At 35.3% G+C, this 16,722-nt stretch overlaps 2 protein-coding genes and 1 long non-coding RNA gene across 25 annotated transcripts in view; 1 reads left to right on the forward strand and 2 right to left on the reverse strand.

Moving 5' to 3' along the window:
• Window positions 1-16,722, forward strand: part of LOC139974798 (uncharacterized) — an 84,938-nt gene that overhangs the window by 11,408 nt on the left and 56,808 nt on the right. For 3 of the 20 annotated variants that reach the window (XR_011795563.1, XR_011795566.1, XR_011795553.1), the window contains exon 1: window positions 15,658-15,900. The exons of 1 other annotated variant lie outside the window; for it this stretch is intronic. This is a non-coding gene — a long non-coding RNA (uncharacterized lncRNA). 16 more of the 20 variants (XR_011795564.1, XR_011795568.1, XR_011795559.1 and 13 more) reach the window with 12 other exon arrangements.
• On the reverse strand, window positions 152-8,781 carry LOC139974794 (uncharacterized). Of its 4 annotated transcripts, none has more exons than XR_011795545.1 (5): window positions 8,553-8,781; window positions 7,654-7,958; window positions 3,431-6,639; window positions 2,444-2,646; window positions 152-1,512 (listed from the first exon to the last, which is right to left on the reverse strand). XR_011795545.1 is itself a non-coding variant. In XM_071982227.1 (3 exons), the coding sequence occupies exons 1-3, from the start codon at window positions 3,516-3,518 to the stop codon at window positions 1,483-1,485; spliced, it is 321 nt and encodes a 106-aa protein (XP_071838328.1). In that variant the 5' UTR covers window positions 3,519-3,726; the 3' UTR covers window positions 152-1,482. The 4 variants fall into 4 exon arrangements, 2 of the variants coding, with proteins under 2 accessions (XP_071838328.1, XP_071838327.1); XR_011795544.1 differs by having other exon boundaries at window positions 2,345-2,646; XM_071982227.1 differs by lacking the exons at window positions 7,654-7,958; window positions 8,553-8,781 and having other exon boundaries at window positions 3,431-3,726.
• On the reverse strand, window positions 10,823-15,302 carry LOC139974795 (uncharacterized). Its single transcript, XM_071982228.1, has 3 exons — window positions 15,167-15,302; window positions 13,255-13,556; window positions 10,823-12,193 (listed from the first exon to the last, which is right to left on the reverse strand). Exons 1-3 carry the CDS (start codon window positions 15,255-15,257, stop codon window positions 12,176-12,178), a joined length of 411 nt encoding a protein of 136 aa, XP_071838329.1. The 5' UTR covers window positions 15,258-15,302; the 3' UTR covers window positions 10,823-12,175.

A 16,722-nucleotide genomic window follows, 5' to 3' on the forward strand; every position in this document is an offset into this window, starting at 1 on the left:
GTGGTGGGGTGGGGCAGGGTATGGGGGGACATGGTAATTTTTTCCATGTTAGTGAAACAGCCTTTTATATTCCACTATAAACTATGACTGCATGGGTATAGATGGGTGACAACAAAAAACGAAGAGGGTGTACATAGAAAATCAAAATATGTCATTTGTTTCCTCACTTTATTGTTTAGTACCGGTACACACCCACTGACAAAAAAAAGAAATAAATAACATATAAGTAATGATATACAAAACAGCCTCGGTGTTTGTGCTCACATTGCATTCCTATAACAGAGTATCTACCACGAAACATGTATAACCTGTTCTTAGCCCATTAACAAAGATCATGTCAACCAGAATAAGTGCACTCATGTTTTGTTATTTAATTTTCTTGTATGACTTAAAACAAAGGCAGACAACTTTCACCGGGGATAAATGACGTAGTTTATGACGTAGTCTAATCGTCATAATCACGTGTTCCCCATCTTGATGTAAAATGAAACTATATGCCACCTGTTCAGTTGGGTACTTTTCGATGGTATTGTAAAGTTTGATCTTTTATTTTTTTTTGTTTTTAGATCATTTTCGAACTTCATTTTCCACAAGTTAAGGGAACAGTTATTTATAACTCATGTTGAATTTCAATATGTTCAGGAAAAGAGCAAAATGAAAGCTATAATATTGATGATGTCAATAAAATATTCGTTTACTGTCCTCATATAATTCATAATTCATTTACCATCGAACCTTGCTGTTCTGAAGTTCATTTCACTGTAGTGGAAGCAATATGGAAATATTGATATCAATTATGCATTTCCATCCCCCTATAATCTACCTCAGTATCATCACCCGCATTATATACCCAACTCAGATCTTCGTACTGCATAAATCAAGCAAAAACGAATTAAAAAAAGGAATAAAAACATGCATTCCCGTTGTGATCTTTTTCTTCCTTCGTAGTAGATTAAACTTAATTGATACTTGAGCCATAAAATTAAACACGAACACAATAGAGAATTTTTGAGTGAAAGACAATGCAAATTTAGATCTTCGAAACAAAGGACGGTTACTTTTAGAATTAACAATGTAACTTAAGTAATCAATTTAAAAAACAAAAGAAAGAATTTAACGGTTAAGTAAGTATTTGTTTACCACCCTCCCTTCCTCCATTACATGTCCAACCATCTATGATTCATAATTTGCATATTAGGATATCTTCAGTTGGAGTAAGACTCTATAGTGACTACGACTACAACCCCCACCCCAACACCCACCCCACACCCGACCCTACACCATGGAAATTATGCAATTAATAACAATGACTAATTCATTTAATGATAAGTGAAGGGTAAACTTCACTAAATCAAGCTTAAAAAACCAACGCTTTTGGCAACAGTTAAATTTAATGCGAAGTTTATTTAGTGCAAATTACCCCCATGTCTTGTCTCCGTGAATAGGTTCTTGTCACACAAAACATGTAGGAAGTAGTGGGATTCAAAGAATACTGCAACCCGAACAGGTGCCCTGTAAGAGAAATATATATATATATACGTAACATATATGAATATGTCGTACAAATAAGAATGCGACCCTCAGGCAACAAAAAGTGGTAACACTTATACGAAGACCGTTTGTGTCCAAGTTTCGAAGTTCCACATCATTTTTATCATAATGATAGAATAACATATATTATGAAGCAAAATCGGGTATTATTATTATTATTATTATTATTGATAGTTAGGTTATTTTAAACAGTTATATCTTCTCTTATGAGACGATGGGGAGGATGGGGGAGGGGGAGTGGAAGGGGAGGGGAAGCGTGTGAGAGGCAAGGCAAAAAAAAGCACCAGATGATGGAGAAGCACGTTAAATAATTCTTACCCTAGGATTTGAAGACGAATAATGCAATATTAGATCGAATAATGAGAAAGTGTAATAATTTAAAAAAATTACAGGGTTCAGTTATAAGGAATAGACATTCGTGAACCTATGATGGCAATTGAACATTAATTTTAATTCAAGAAATAGGGTTTAAATAAACAATTATGGGGTTATACATTTTCTGAGATCTGAAAATTTTTAATCTGAAATATCTGACTTAAAAACTATCCCCTGAAATTGAGGAAATCCAACACATATTATTGGAGAAGAATTGCTCCTCACAGCAAAACAGTCTGCTGTTATATACGTTGCAAAATGTCTAGGTTTCCAAACCAAGAGACATCATAATTGAGTTTGTTTATATATTTGTAGACAATACTTAATGATTGTTTACCTAGAAACATGCATCATTAGACAAGCATTCATTATTTTTCTTCCAATGCAAATGTATAACATTCAGTATTAATAATCTTACCTTATTAAATTTAAAATATCGCATCAATACTGCTGTTCCTTTCGCGTTTTCTACAGTGTATTTACAATGATGCATTCCTGCATTGTGCTTGTTCTGTACCTTGAAACTCAATTCGAATCCAGCATCACCGTCACCTAGTGTAAACGTTTTGAGATTGTGCCATTTTTTGGTGTCGGATGAATCTCGCTCTTGAAACAGAATAGTAATATCCCTCTCACCCTTTACTTCTATAACATCCGAGTGGAAATGTCCGACATTTATTTGTGGGACATCGTCGTACTTGCCCAGAAACATGGGTATACCTGAAGGAAAAAAAAGCATAAAACTTGCTTTTGTTGGACAATTTGTCGAGTACCCCAGAGATATGAATGACGTTGGTTGATTTGTTTTCTTCACTAGGTTCATTGCTTTCTTTTTCAGACTCAAAATAGGATATAAACCAAATATAATAAGTCATCTATGACAGTATAGTTTATACTTTACGCGCTCAGGTATATCGGTAAATTGTTATCCCCCTCCCCCCCCCCCCCCCCAAAAAAAAGGAAAGCAGTACGATAATGAAAGCTTTGCAAAAACAAAAAAAAGGCAAATATAAGCAACTGGGAGCAAATCTAAGCACTAGGAATCGACAGTGTGCAAAAGAATACAAATCTTTAAATTAACATAAGCATTTATTAGCCACAACAGTTTCAGTATCGCTATTTACAATCATATAGTATATGCCAGCTATGTAGATACCATAATTACATGGCATGTGTGGTAGGTCTATTGGTTTAGAGTTACCGTACAGTAGATGTATAGGACACTCATACAACAAACACAAATAGTACGTTAACAGCCGGTGTCAAAGAACGAGAGATATTACGGTAAAAAGGAAATGTATAACTAATATTTCGTTTCCACCGAAAATGATATGATGCTATACCGATAACAAAGATAAATAAATTTTAATAATAATAATAATAGTAATAATAATAATAATAAAACCTTGAGCAAGAAATATACTTACGCCCCCTCCCTCCCCGAACACCCCTTTTTCAACCATAGACCTTTAGCTGTTAGGACGAGATCCATTTATTCACATACCTTTCAAAGAGTCGGGTGGTTCTGATCCAGGATTGGGCATTGGATCATGTTTAAAATAATCCACACTGATATCTCCAGGTTCCAACATTTTGACTTCAAATTGTGTAAGTTTTATTGTAGAGTTGGTATAAAAGACTGATATTAACTAAATACAATATCCCCTTATATACATGTATAAGAAAATTATTCCACTAGTTCATTCCATAACTATTTACATATAAATGGGCGATCAACTTTTTACATATGTTCATTCGCCTTGAATAATATAACACCGGGTCGATTTGTGGGGCAGGCAACTTTTATATATTAGTGCTATGTATTGCGTAGCAATGTTTACCAAAAAGTGCATACGTTACTACACCATACGTGAGAATTGGCGATGCTTTTCATTGCGTGTAGTTATCCATGGTGTACAGTTATAACGTTCCACTTTACGTGTGTGTCAACCAATGTTTTTTCGGTCTGTGAGCCTTTTCTTAAATATACACACTGTTTTCGGACAGTTGTCATATTCAGCTGTGTTATACCACCTTACGTGGATTATTTTACCTACCGTACGTCCAATGTACAGTACTTAAGCGCAAATAGTTATAATAATGTAATAAACAAGGATATACTCCGGAGAAATGCAAGACACACACATGTAGACTTTTGGGTAACTTTGTTTTCAAGACAGATACAAATTAAATGTTTACAGAACTGATTTGACTTAAAAAATAAAGTGGGGAATACTTTGTAAATTTTAAACTGGTCAAAAATATTTCACTGTGACATTCATTAGATTTTGTATTAAAAAAACTATACCTATTATATATGGTATCCCCTCCCTTTTGTAGAGGGTGAGGATAAGGTACTATGTCGTTCTGGGTAGGGGTCTAATCCAAGGTTTTCTCTCCTTTTTTTGGTTGCAATTTGGTCAAAATGGAACTATATTTCCCACTCTTGAAATAACGTTGACGAATTTTCGACTGCATATGCTGTATACCGCGTATACATGCTATGTTCATGCCCTTAACTTGTGAAGTTTTTCCTTTTAATACTCTGTCTACCAGTGGACGGGGATTCTTTCTGGTAGCTAAAGCACCTCTTCCACGGTAGTTCACGTGGTTGCTCTACCCTCTGTTTCGATTTGATTTTTTTGTTTATGTGGTGGGGTGAAGGGGGGGCGAGGTGGAGTGCGAGGGGGTACACAGCATTTGTCTAACATCCGTTCTTGGCAGAGGTCTTGAGAATTTTTTTCGGTAAGGGGGTTGGGAGGGGGAGGGTTAAAATGCAAAACTGGTGCTATACTTCATGTTTGTATTACATCTGTGTGAATCGTACCAAAGTATATGACTTTACATTCGGGCAATTTTTTGGCGACCCCGTTCTTCCTATGGGGAACTCTTCCCCCTGCCACACCCTAGATGTAACACAATAGAACACATTCAAAGTTCGCATAATCCTGTTAATTTTTAATGAAGTTTGAAACCAAAGAACAAAATGCAACATGTAGAATATGATTAGAAAAAAAGTAATTAAATTTCATCAGTATTGACCCGATATTTCAGCATGCTAAAAGGTGTTACAGGCTTCTTAGGTCTCAAGAAGAATCTGACCCTTCCTATTATTCACAGATATTGTTGAATATTCAATTAGATAATTCAATGTTTCCAATGGATGAGAATGTTTTAGAAATGGCAGTAATATGCTTATTCAAGATCGAGCATTGGTGACCATAATGAGACTTCCTAGCATATTTCTAGCAATACTGATGACCTTTAAAAGAAATTTTCAAAGATTGTTTTTAGTCTGCTAAGAACAACGGATAGAAGAAAAATAAAGGATAATGACAAGGGACAAAACCTTTCAATTTCGTTTGGGAATTTTAGAAAGATTCTTTTAACTGTCGGTTCTGGGTCAGAAAGAAATTGAATGTAAGCAATTAACTACACGATTATGTCACCCAATCTCGCGTAACAAACCAAATATTTAGAATATGAAATAATTAGTTTGATTGATTAATATCTTAAACAAGCATAGATAGACAAACTCAAAATGTATGTTATATGTAATTTTCTCAAAATCAGTCAATCCAGCCATGACATATATTTTCACACTGGTTAAAAATTTGTCTGTGAATTTGTTAGTGTATCTTATCAAAGTTAAATGTCTGGTTATGTTTCTTATTGAATCGTCAGTCGGATTTATTGCATGTACAAATTTCTCATGCATGCATGCATTATGTAATGTATTGTTTTCACATTTTAGTGTCAACTGGAGGTCGACAAGTTATTTACAGGTTATATTTTCATAAAATAGCTACTTGTATCTGTCTTTTGTTATGTCTTACATATATTAACTGAACTTACTTATTGTGTATGCTTTGTATAATTCTGCCAAATGAAAGTTTATTTGGAAGTCCAGTTTCTATGCAAAAAAAAGAAAAGCAAAAAAGAAAAAGAAAAGAGAGATGGGAATTCCACACTTAGCCAGTTCTGGAGAGAGGTTATTATTCATACGTGAAAATTGTTTCATCCGTAGCTCAGAATATATAGTGAGACGAAGCCGTGTGCACTAAAAATGCCTCGACCGGTTGGCTACATTGAAAGACTTTGTTGTAACCTTGTTAGACTGGTAGCAAGTAGAATATATATATATATATATATATATATATATATATATATATATATATATATATATATATATATATATATATATATATATATATATATATATTATATATATATAAGATATATATATATATATATATATATATATATATATAAATATATATATATATATATATCTTATATACCGCTCGACAAATCTCCTGTATTTTCTCCGGCTATCATCGTCTTTCTCGTGAACGCGACAATATTCAAATCATTTCGCAGAGAAAGTGATATATGTAATTCCATAAAGTGCGGTTTTTCAAGATATTAAGAGTTGAAAATGTCACCCGTTTGGGCCATGGGTGAACTTGAAGGATGTTTTTTGTTTTGCCTAAGTAGTAAGTTTGCTTTGGATTGAATACCAGTTCCAAGTTTATCCTAGAGGATTTGTATTAAATAATACCCAAACATCCAGTGGCTGTATAGTGTTATCCATACCGAGGCGCTTCTCAGATTAAAACAATTTACACGCTTCTGTCCACTTTATCCAGCAAATCCAAGATTCGCAAGCCATTCTCTTGAGTATTGACAGGACGTATAGCCACCTCTCACTCTCTGTAAAACAAAGAAAGAAAAAACTATATAATTTTAGAGTCATTTTAATCTTTTGAATCTCATTGGACAATAACTTTTTGGAGAATTTGGGTATCCTCCCCCCCCCCCCCCCCTCAAAGGAGCAAAAACCTGACGAGTTAAAACGTTTTCCAATTTTCATTAAGATTTTCTAATTAATTTTCCATATTTTTTTAACTCAGGGTAATGGCTTATGTTGAATTGTACCTTTTTAAACATAGCTGTGAAAGTTATATAGGAAATGGTGGTAAAGGGGTAAGTGGATGGTATAGCAGTGGAATAACAAATTTTGATTTTAAATTTCTGTTTTATTTCTTGCTAGGATAACATTGAGGAAGGGGATGGTGGTGGGTTTGATCAGTGTCGGGTTGATGGAAGAGGGATGGGAGACGTTAATTCCATGTGGAATGCTTCACTAGATATTTACAACGAAACAACATTTGGAGCGTGGTTTTTTGCTTTCTTAAAAGTCGTTTTCATCGGTATGATATAAGATAAATCAGATTTTATTCACAACCATGATACCCCATGAACGCTTTTTGTTTGCAATTACAGGAATACTTGCAGATTCGTAGCCAGGAATTCACTTGGAAGAGGAAGGGGAGTGGGGTGGCAACAATGTAAAAAGGAGAACAATATTGGTATTTGCATGGTAACATATGTAGTTTGTTGTAAACATGGTGGGGACTCACAAGTATGGGTCGTGCCCGCCGTGCCCCCGTGTCTACCAAACCCCCCGTGCCACTCGTGCCCTACGATGTTTACGGCTTTCGAGAAAGGAGTAGACAATGAGGGTTGGGTGGAGCAAGTGGATGAGGTGGGTTTGGGAGCGGGTGGGGGTGGGGGAATTAAGGTTTTGTTGAGAGAGGGCTTATATCATTTGATCAATATATTTATATAAATGGTATATATATATATATATATATATATATATATATATATATATATATATATATATATATATATATATATATATATATGTATTGTGACGCTAACCTGTTCCACATTCAAAGTCTGCTGATAAATTGGAGATCCACGTTCTGAATTCGTAGCTACATATCTTAGCATATGTCTACCCGCCATACGATCCCGGGTCTGTATTTGGACAGTGAATCCCAATTGCTCAGAATCCAACGTAACACGTCCGATTGAGGACCATTCCCCTCGTCCATACAAGCTTCTCTCTTCCAGCGTGACGGTAATAGGACGAATGCCCCCCATCGTTATACTTTTCTGATATGCTCCTCCGGCAAAAACACGAACGGTATCGTCACCACCTCGGGTCAAAAATTTCGGTGAGCCTATACGATAGAAAATGCAAACACTTGTCAAACCTTCACGTACCTACAAACTTCAAACCTTCAAACCTACGCTGAACCTCACACCTTCCCTCCCTCACCCCCCTCCCGCAACCACCTCCTTAACAGGATTAAACACAAGGATCATGACTCAAATGTAGATAATTATTAGTGTATAAGACAAATCATAACTTATAACCAAATCGGACCATTCAATTGCATCAACTCTACCACAATTTATCTGCAACATAACATTTTTCGATCAAATTGAATTCAAGTCTAGTAAACTTATTATGGTACTTTTAAAACTTTGCCCCATATATACATAAAATATCTCTTATATACCCAGACCAATAGATATACGAGACGACAAGGGAGAGGCTTATACACAAATATATAATTTACAAATGTTCAAATTGATAAAATATTTAATTCTAGCTGTGTTACCTCCACCTCCACCACCCCCCCCCCCTCTGTGTCGGATTAGGGAGGGGCATGACTTAGTCCCAGTGATGCAAATGTCCTACCCAGAGAAGAATCCAGCTTTGCCAGGACATAGCCAGCCTATGTTATATAATTTAAAAAAAAATTACTTACCGCGAAAAGTCCTGTCAGTTGGCTCTGGGGCATTTATCGGAGTTTGGGCCCACGTCCATGTAGAAAATTGAACATCCGAAGTCTCAATCATAGTGCTATATGATATATACTTGTTAGTGTAGAATCCACGAAAACAAAGTTTTGTTTATAAAATTAGCAGAAGGTTGTATACAAAGTAACAAATGTAGCTCTTAGTTGCTTGGTTTGTTACAATATTGTGCCAGTATTTCAATATTGCACACGGTTTTATATAGTATGAAGAACGGGGACTCCCCTTACAGATATATAATATAGATAAAAGAGGATGGTTGTTAGTATTCCTCCGCCAGCATTCACCCAACCGTCTGATAACACTATAATTTCACGTAAGGTCATATTCATACGTGAAACCAAATAGTTCATCGAAAATTATATTCTACACATCTGACTTGTTGATACCGATGTGGCGAACGTTACCGTATGTCTTTCGGTAATTAATGTTGTGTGAACATTTTGACGGAACTTACTAGTATGAAATGTAGAAAATATTCGCAATCTACCATATTACTATAATGTCTATTTCACTACCAGTACATACGGCTCAAAGATGTGAGCTTCTAGCTCAGATTTTCGCGAAGTTGCCATTGCTTAACTATACACAATTTGCGAAGAAGCGAATGTTACCTAGGAAATAGCACACGTTAAAATATTCGTGGGTAATATTCAACCAGTTTGGTTCCTAAATATATCTAATTCTTCGTTGATTCATTTCGCATTCAAGAATTGTGATTCCTATCATCAAATTGTGCTTCAACTTTCTTTACTTTAGTGAGAAAAACAAGAAATTTCATTCGTGTTCGATATATCGAGGTCATAATGTTACCAGAAGTTAATCTATACATTTGCTAGAATTTCTAGTTCGTTATGGGTTAAGCGGTGAGTGCTATCAACATCAACACAGTGTATAATCGGAGGGTAGTTGTGTTTATTTGCATGAAAGATCAAATTCACTTCAAATAGGCTTTACCAACAGTTGCATAGCGGTGGCTTTCTTCACGATAGAGGCAGTTGTGGAGAGGGAAGGGTGTGTGTGTGGGGGGGGGGGTGTGGGAGGGGGTCTACTTCACTGAGAACTACCAGTAATTTGCAAATTGTAATTTCTTATTGGAGTGGTGTGTTAAAGGAGAACAGTGGGAAGGAGAAAAGAAGGAGGTAAAGAGGGGGGGACAAGCGGCGACAAACTCCTGCCGATTTAAGGCCTCAAACACACGAAGAGAACAAAGTCATAACAACCAGGTAGATCCAGGTAGTGGCGGGTGAGGCCGGGCTTTCCCCCTCCTGAAATGTCTTTGGTACTAAGAATTCGTCTTGTTCAAACTAAGGTACATTTAGTGGGGTAACATTAACACTCTTTGATAGAGGCCATTCCTTATACCTTTTACTGAAATTTTCCTTCGATATCTATCGAAGGCGTTAAATGTTTACCTGTGAGGTAACTTCTCATTGGGTGCAGTATATAGCTGCAGCTGCCTGGGGGGGGGGATTGTCTCTGGGACAGGTTATCATTGACCAGGGGTAATATAACGTCTGTAAAGCGCTTGAGACTATCGCTGGTATAAGGCGATATATAAAAAGCTAATATTATTTTAATTATTATCGATACAATGATGTCTCCCGGGCCAGACCTTCTGAAGAAAAAAAGGTCCTGGATCCTCCACTGTCATCAATTTTATTTGACACGGATGGATGAGATTGAACGGTTGGTAACTTTCTCCTCAGTATAACTCGAGTTCTTGTAAGAATTAACTCGTATCTGATGTCTAGTTAGATTAAGGGCTTTGTACAGATATTATAAAGGATTTATATGTCGGGTAAGTGTGTTAACCATCGCTATATTTAGACGTTGCCATAACGTATCATTCTCGTGCCCCACAATGTGCTTTGGAAATATTTGAATACTTATATTTTAACTTTGCTTAATCCACCCCCTCATTTCCCCCCTCATTTCTCTCCTCTCTCCCCCTCCCCACCCTGTCCCACTCAACACAATGTAAAAGGCTGGTTAGCCCTCTACGTGAGCCAAACGTTAGTATTACGTAACTAAATATAGCGCAGTCTCTCTTTTATATGCCAACCTTGTAAAGGAAACTTTACGATTATTATGATTTTGTTATCTTATATATAGGTACAACATCATTGGTATGGAACATATATGTAATGAAATATGTCCTTCATAACACGAAGAACTTCATGTGGAAATGAAGAGTAAAAGTCAAAATTAAAACATGGCCTTGATTTGATATCAATATGTATTTCTATTTGAGAAAAGACATTCATTGAGAAGACACACAACGCCGATGAAAAAAATTAATAATATTTAAAGATAAAAGAAAACTTGTCTACTAAATGGATTAAAGAAGAACAAAAATACAAAGAACCTAATTCTGCACAGATATAACACATCATTAATTCACAATACTTTTATTCTGTCATATCGTTCCTTTCTAAGCTTCCGCGAAATTTGACAACCTGCAGTCTCTGAAATCATTGAAAATTCCATTGTGGAATACCTGATCGACACTTCTGGGCAAAGTGTCTGCCCATTCCCTAAAAGTGTGACGTATTCGAACTTATATACGGCTTTACCACTCATGACTAGAACATTTTAGCCAAAATAAAAGGGTTTAGCAACTTTACACAGGTTTATTTTCAACCAATCAGAAAGCTTCATTATGTATTTTCAAACATATCGACTGAACTGTGTTAAAGCTTTGATCGTCAGTAATATTGCTCCCAAGTCTTTCGAAATGGAATATGCTGGAAATATACCTTAGATTCTTCCTATAAGTACTGAAGCGAAATCTTTGGAAATGTATTTTCAAAACAAGCAAATAGATTGAGATATCGCTTTAAAAAATCTTTGGCGGTCAGTAAAAAGAGTAGATCAAACCCATTTGAACCAAGAGATGTATCTACGACATTGTTAGAAGTGATATGACCTCGTCTTTCTGCCGAAAAAGCTGATTTCCCCCAATCTCCTCCTCTCGTCTCCTCTTATAACATGAACATGCTTTAACAAGACTCATATTACAAGGTTCTGCATACTAAGCTTTTAAAATTACACGATTCATTCTTTTCATAACTACCATTTTTAGTTCACGTATAGCTTTGAAGAAAAAGAACAAATTAAAACAAACTGTGATATAGTTTACTATCAAAAGGATTGAAATAAAATAAATCATGAGAAATATGCATATCACATTATTTTTAAGCAGTTAAAACCCGAAATAGTTAGGATTAGGACTTAAAGACCGAGAGATGTATCCAATGACATTGTTATAGAACTGACATGACTGCGTCTATCTGCCGAAAATGCTGATTATCTCCCCCCCCCCTCTCCCCTAATATAATGAACATGCTTCAATAAGACTACAAGGTTCTGCATACTAAGCTTTTAAAATTACACGAATGAACCTATTCATAACTACCCCTTTTAATTTAACGTACCTTTGAACTACATCAAAAACAAATTGAAAAAAAAACTCTGATAAAGTTATCATATCATATAAAAGCAGTTAAAAAACCAAAGAAAGTCAATTTCACAGTGTGTCTCCTACGATTAGTTCACATTCCACCTGCTGAAACTAGCCACCTTCGTTTCTCTGTTGAAAACAAAAACAAGAAAGAGAAAAAAGTCATATCATTAATACTATCATCAAAGTCAATTTATAGTAATTCTTTAATGACGTAAAAGGTCAATTGTCTGCATTGTTGGCAAGATTTAGCAAGATTACACTGTCTTTAGTTGATCTCAAGTGTATTTTCTTGAAAAGAAAAAGAAACATTGAGGGGATTGACTATGAGATGAGGCAAAATATGCAAAATATGCAAGTTGGATACTTGTGGAGCTGAACGAAATTTCATAAATTTACATCTTTTGACCATCTCTATCTGCATGAAATCATATTGTATACTTTCCTGCTCCCTTTCCTCCCCAAACCTCCTCTATCACCCATTTGGCATTTTCATCAGTACTGTCATACCTATGCAAGATATATTAACACAAAATAAAGTTTCAGAAGTTTCATCTTTGAAGTATGAATGCACCTATTTGTTGAAAGAATCAAAGTCCCTTAACTGGCAGAAAGACTTTTAGTGACCATTATTTCGGCGTCAATTTGGCTAAAGCCTTGAAATTGCTTCACTGTATGTCGTAAACTGAAAGCTAACTCAGACTAGGTGGACGATGCGTAGCCTAACCATACACTACAATGCATTGTTTGGATTCATTCTAAGGGGTATCTGTTAGAATGTAGGTAAGCCAGTCGTTAATTCTAAGTAATTTTACAGTAACAATAAGGTGTTCTCAGGAGTATAGTCTTAATGTGACATCATCGAGCCACAGGTGCTTCCAATTTTGATGTTTTTTTTTAATTTTATCACTCATTGTTATGTTCAAAGGCCATTATTTTAAAATTGCAACAGTAATTGTTTCAAATATGCTAGACTGACAAAACAAGTGGTCATACACCTTAGACCAAATCCATTTTAATACCATATCACCATTAACACATATATCCTTCATTGAGACATTTTATTGTCCAATTTTGACCTTGTTCGATGTCCACGCAGGGAAAGAATGTAAGGTAAAATCCGTCCGAAGAGTAATTGTTTTGAATAGAAATGATAGAAAGTGTTCTCTTTATGATAGACAGATACGCACCCCATAAACCTTCAGATAAACATATGCAATCGTGGTGCCTTTACTGTTGGTAGCTTCAAATATGAATGTGTATACATCAGGTGTATGACACCCAATCGACACCGTAAACCCTGCGTCTCCACATAGGAGTGCCACAACGCCAAGCTCTCGCTTGTTGTTACTTTCTGGAAATATCTCCTGGTACATAGTGACTTTAATGTTCTTCTCCCCTTTAACTATCATTGAGATGGTAGCTGTTTGGCCCACAGTACAAAATATTGGCTCGTCTGGGTCATTCTGTAGACCTTTTATTACTGGACGGCCTGTAATAAATATGATAAAACAAACCACACAAAACATAACATAATCAATCAATCGGATATAAGAACTAAATCTACAATTATCATTCCCAATTATCATATCGATAATTACGCAAACCAACCATATCCGGCCATTGGATATTTCCTCGTCACTTTTGACATCTCTAAAATATTCCGCTCTCCGAAATATGTGTTATTCCACATTGTAATATTCTTGAATTTTTTCCCTTTCATTTTGTTGTTGTTGTTGGTGATGAAACACACCATATACTGCTTTTACATTCTTTGTAGGTCATAGGTCAAATGCCTTTCATTTAACAAGCAGGCAATCGTTAGCAAACTTAAAAACGTATCTTCCAACACAAATGTCGGGCAAAGTTCGGTGTTGTTGCCTTTGCAAGCTAAACTGAATATTGAAATTATAACGTTATCTACAGGTGTATATGTGTGGTTTAAGGACTCATTGTGAAGGCTAAGTCTATTCTTAGCTATAGATACGTGACCATTGTGTCGTAAAAGAGCATCTACTATAAATTAATATTAAATATAAAAGAGTTTTATGGACGATTGGGCTGTTGCTTTATACTAAGGTACCAGTTTAAGATATTCAAACTTGACCAAAAAACGGCTTCGTTTTCCTCTCTCCACAAATTGGAAAGGAAACACTCGAATTGGGAGAACGAGGTTTAGTTTCAACACGGATCAGAAGTGAGTAACCTTCTTACCGTAACAAACTGCTACATTTTAAATATGAAGTCAATGAAGGTATTTTGTTCCAAAGCCTGAGAATTCACTCTTTAAGAGTGCACTGGGTCATCAGTCTTTTAAGAACTCACCGAATAGTAACATAAATAAAAGGTAACACCAACAAAGAAGTTGCCATATGTATCTATTATGTAAAAAATAATACAAGCAGGTCCAAAATAATATAAACTTGTCCAAAATAATATAAGCATATACAATATAATATGAGCATGTCCAAACTAATACGAGAATGTTGAAAAATAATGAAAGAGTGTTGAATGTAACTGCTAATTTCAACTTGATATGAACAGTTTGGACACATGTACCTATGGGCATGCTCATATCATTTTTGACACGATTATATAGTTTTAGATATTTAAAAGAAAAATACATATGGCATTCTGTAGATGGGGTTTGCTCTATTTGGAGTTCAATTTGTACAGGATTTCAGTTTTAGGAGACAGTGGAGTTCACTCATCGAAAGAGTTGTTATTTTGGACACCATCAGATAGTGAATTTGTACTCTTTGGAATTAAAACTGTAGACATTAGCTTTTGACAACACTACATCTTTATCGCAAAGCATTATATCCTCTTTATATGCGGACAACATTTCCAACTAGGCTATACACACTGATTGTATTTCCAGAGGTTCGAAAGTAGTAAGGAAGGTCGTCATTCCACTGTAGGCTTTTGCCAACTGTATAGAAAAAATGGTGGTCTTGTTTTGGTGACATATTTTGCCTTACTATAGAGACCAATCACGTTGCTAACCAACTCTAAATCATGTTTTCATCCTAAGGCCGTATCACGAAAGCAATAATATTAATCAATAGTAAAACATGTTCTCGTTCCACAAATGAAACTCACCAACATCAAAATTACCAGGCTCGGGTAACGGTCTAGGTAAGGAACTATGTTGCCAAGTCTTAAAGGTAACGTCGGATGTTTCGATACCCATCTTCAACGATTTGGACGAAATTAAAACAGATTGAGGTGCGTTGGCTTTAGTCAAAGTGACAGAATGTTGTACTCCTCACAGTAGTTTTATAAGAAATTTTATCTAATTTAATAATTTATATTGGAATTCCCCCTTGTTCGGCTTTTACATATGCATGAGTTACATATCATGTATCTTTGCGCATGTTTTTGCACTATTAACCTTTTCCTTTTTTTTTTAAATTAAAATTTATGTGGAAATGTTGGATAGATGGTATGCAATGATGATAGCTGAGACTAGACACCTGCACTCGTGTCCTGCAACAGTGTGGTAAAATACGTAGACTTCGTTGGGCAATTTTATTCTAGGTAGTACTGCTTTTTTGTTGCCGATCACGCATAATACTGTGAGTTCGTTCTTTCGTTTGTCAACATACTCAAATCATCGCTACATAGCCTAACCCCTAATACACTCAACTATAGAGCTATACCAAAAGAGCATAGGCGATCAACAGCCACAGATAGCAGACCAGCCAAAATTGCGGATTCTCGCAGTACGCCAGAACGTTATATTAATAGCGCCCTCTATTTGATTCACCTTGCGTAACAGTCCTTGTGCGTGGACATTGTGTTTATTTGTGCCTAATTCTGCTGTTCATTGCGGAGTAAGCCCATTTATTTATATTTGAGGGGTAAATAAGGTGTATTATTTTCAGTGAAATACAAATTTATGTTAATTTTTAAGCATTTTTTCAGCCTTGGTAAGTAATGCGTTTATAATACCATACAAAAGCTCGTAAAGGACTATAGGGACATAAGTTATTGTAATGGTCATATGTTTCTCTGTATGCTTGATATAGAACGGTAGGAAAACCTTTATTTGGTCATGTTTGTCCTAAAGATAGGCCTTCACCTGTTTTTTTTTCATTTATTTATATACTAGTTACGTAACACAAACATTCTGGAAAATCGCGTAAAAAACGGTACTTCTAAATTTGTTGAGTTGATAATGTCTATTTATCCCGTTTACCATTCATAACATTAAAAGTTAACGATTCCACTTTCCTTCCTCTTTGATAAACACAAACAAACAAAATAAATAAACAAACAATTGCTAAGTTCCCACAATGCTTCAAACACAAATAAAAGTTTATTATCGATGAAATTTATAGCCATCAGTATTTCGAAATTCAATTTTCAAAATAGACACATCGATTTCATTTAAGGAATAATAAGTAAAAGTAAAAACATATTAATTTGAAGTAAAATGTGAGTGTATTAATTAAAATAAAAAAGAGCGTTCTAAAAAGTTTCTTTTAAGAGTATGATTTTTAGTCTAGCCTTTAAGTTGTTGTCAAATCTCACTAGATTGAAAATGGGAAAAGAAACAATCATACCAATTTATTGAACCAAGTGTTTTTGCCAAATTAGTTGCCTTGTTTTTATGATAAAAGCATTTTATTAAATTAAATTTCTTATTCTTTAGC

This window comes from Apostichopus japonicus, chromosome 10 (genome assembly GCF_037975245.1).
Source record: "Apostichopus japonicus isolate 1M-3 chromosome 10, ASM3797524v1, whole genome shotgun sequence".
NCBI lineage: Eukaryota > Metazoa > Echinodermata > Holothuroidea > Aspidochirotida > Stichopodidae > Apostichopus > Apostichopus japonicus.

What these genes read in the sequence shown, in the direction of transcription:
- LOC139974794 (XM_071982226.1), bottom strand. Translation starts at nt 3,518, where the DNA reads ATGTTGGAACCTGGAGATATCAGTGTGGATTATTTTAAACATGATCCA. An exon ending in ACCACCCGACTCTTTGAAAG is followed by an intron (nt 2,647 to 3,430) that starts GTATGTGAATAA and finishes TTTTTCCTTCAG; the next exon opens with GTATACCCATGTTTCTGGGC. An exon ending in GATATTTTAAATTTAATAAG is followed by an intron (nt 1,513 to 2,344) that starts GTAAGATTATTA and finishes TTTCTCTTACAG; the next exon opens with GGCACCTGTTCGGGTTGCAG.
- LOC139974795 (XM_071982228.1), bottom strand. Translation starts at nt 15,257, where the DNA reads ATGGGTATCGAAACATCCGACGTTACCTTTAAGACTTGGCAACATAGT. An exon ending in GCCTGGTAATTTTGATGTTG is followed by an intron (nt 13,557 to 15,166) that starts GTGAGTTTCATT and finishes TATTTATTACAG; the next exon opens with GCCGTCCAGTAATAAAAGGT.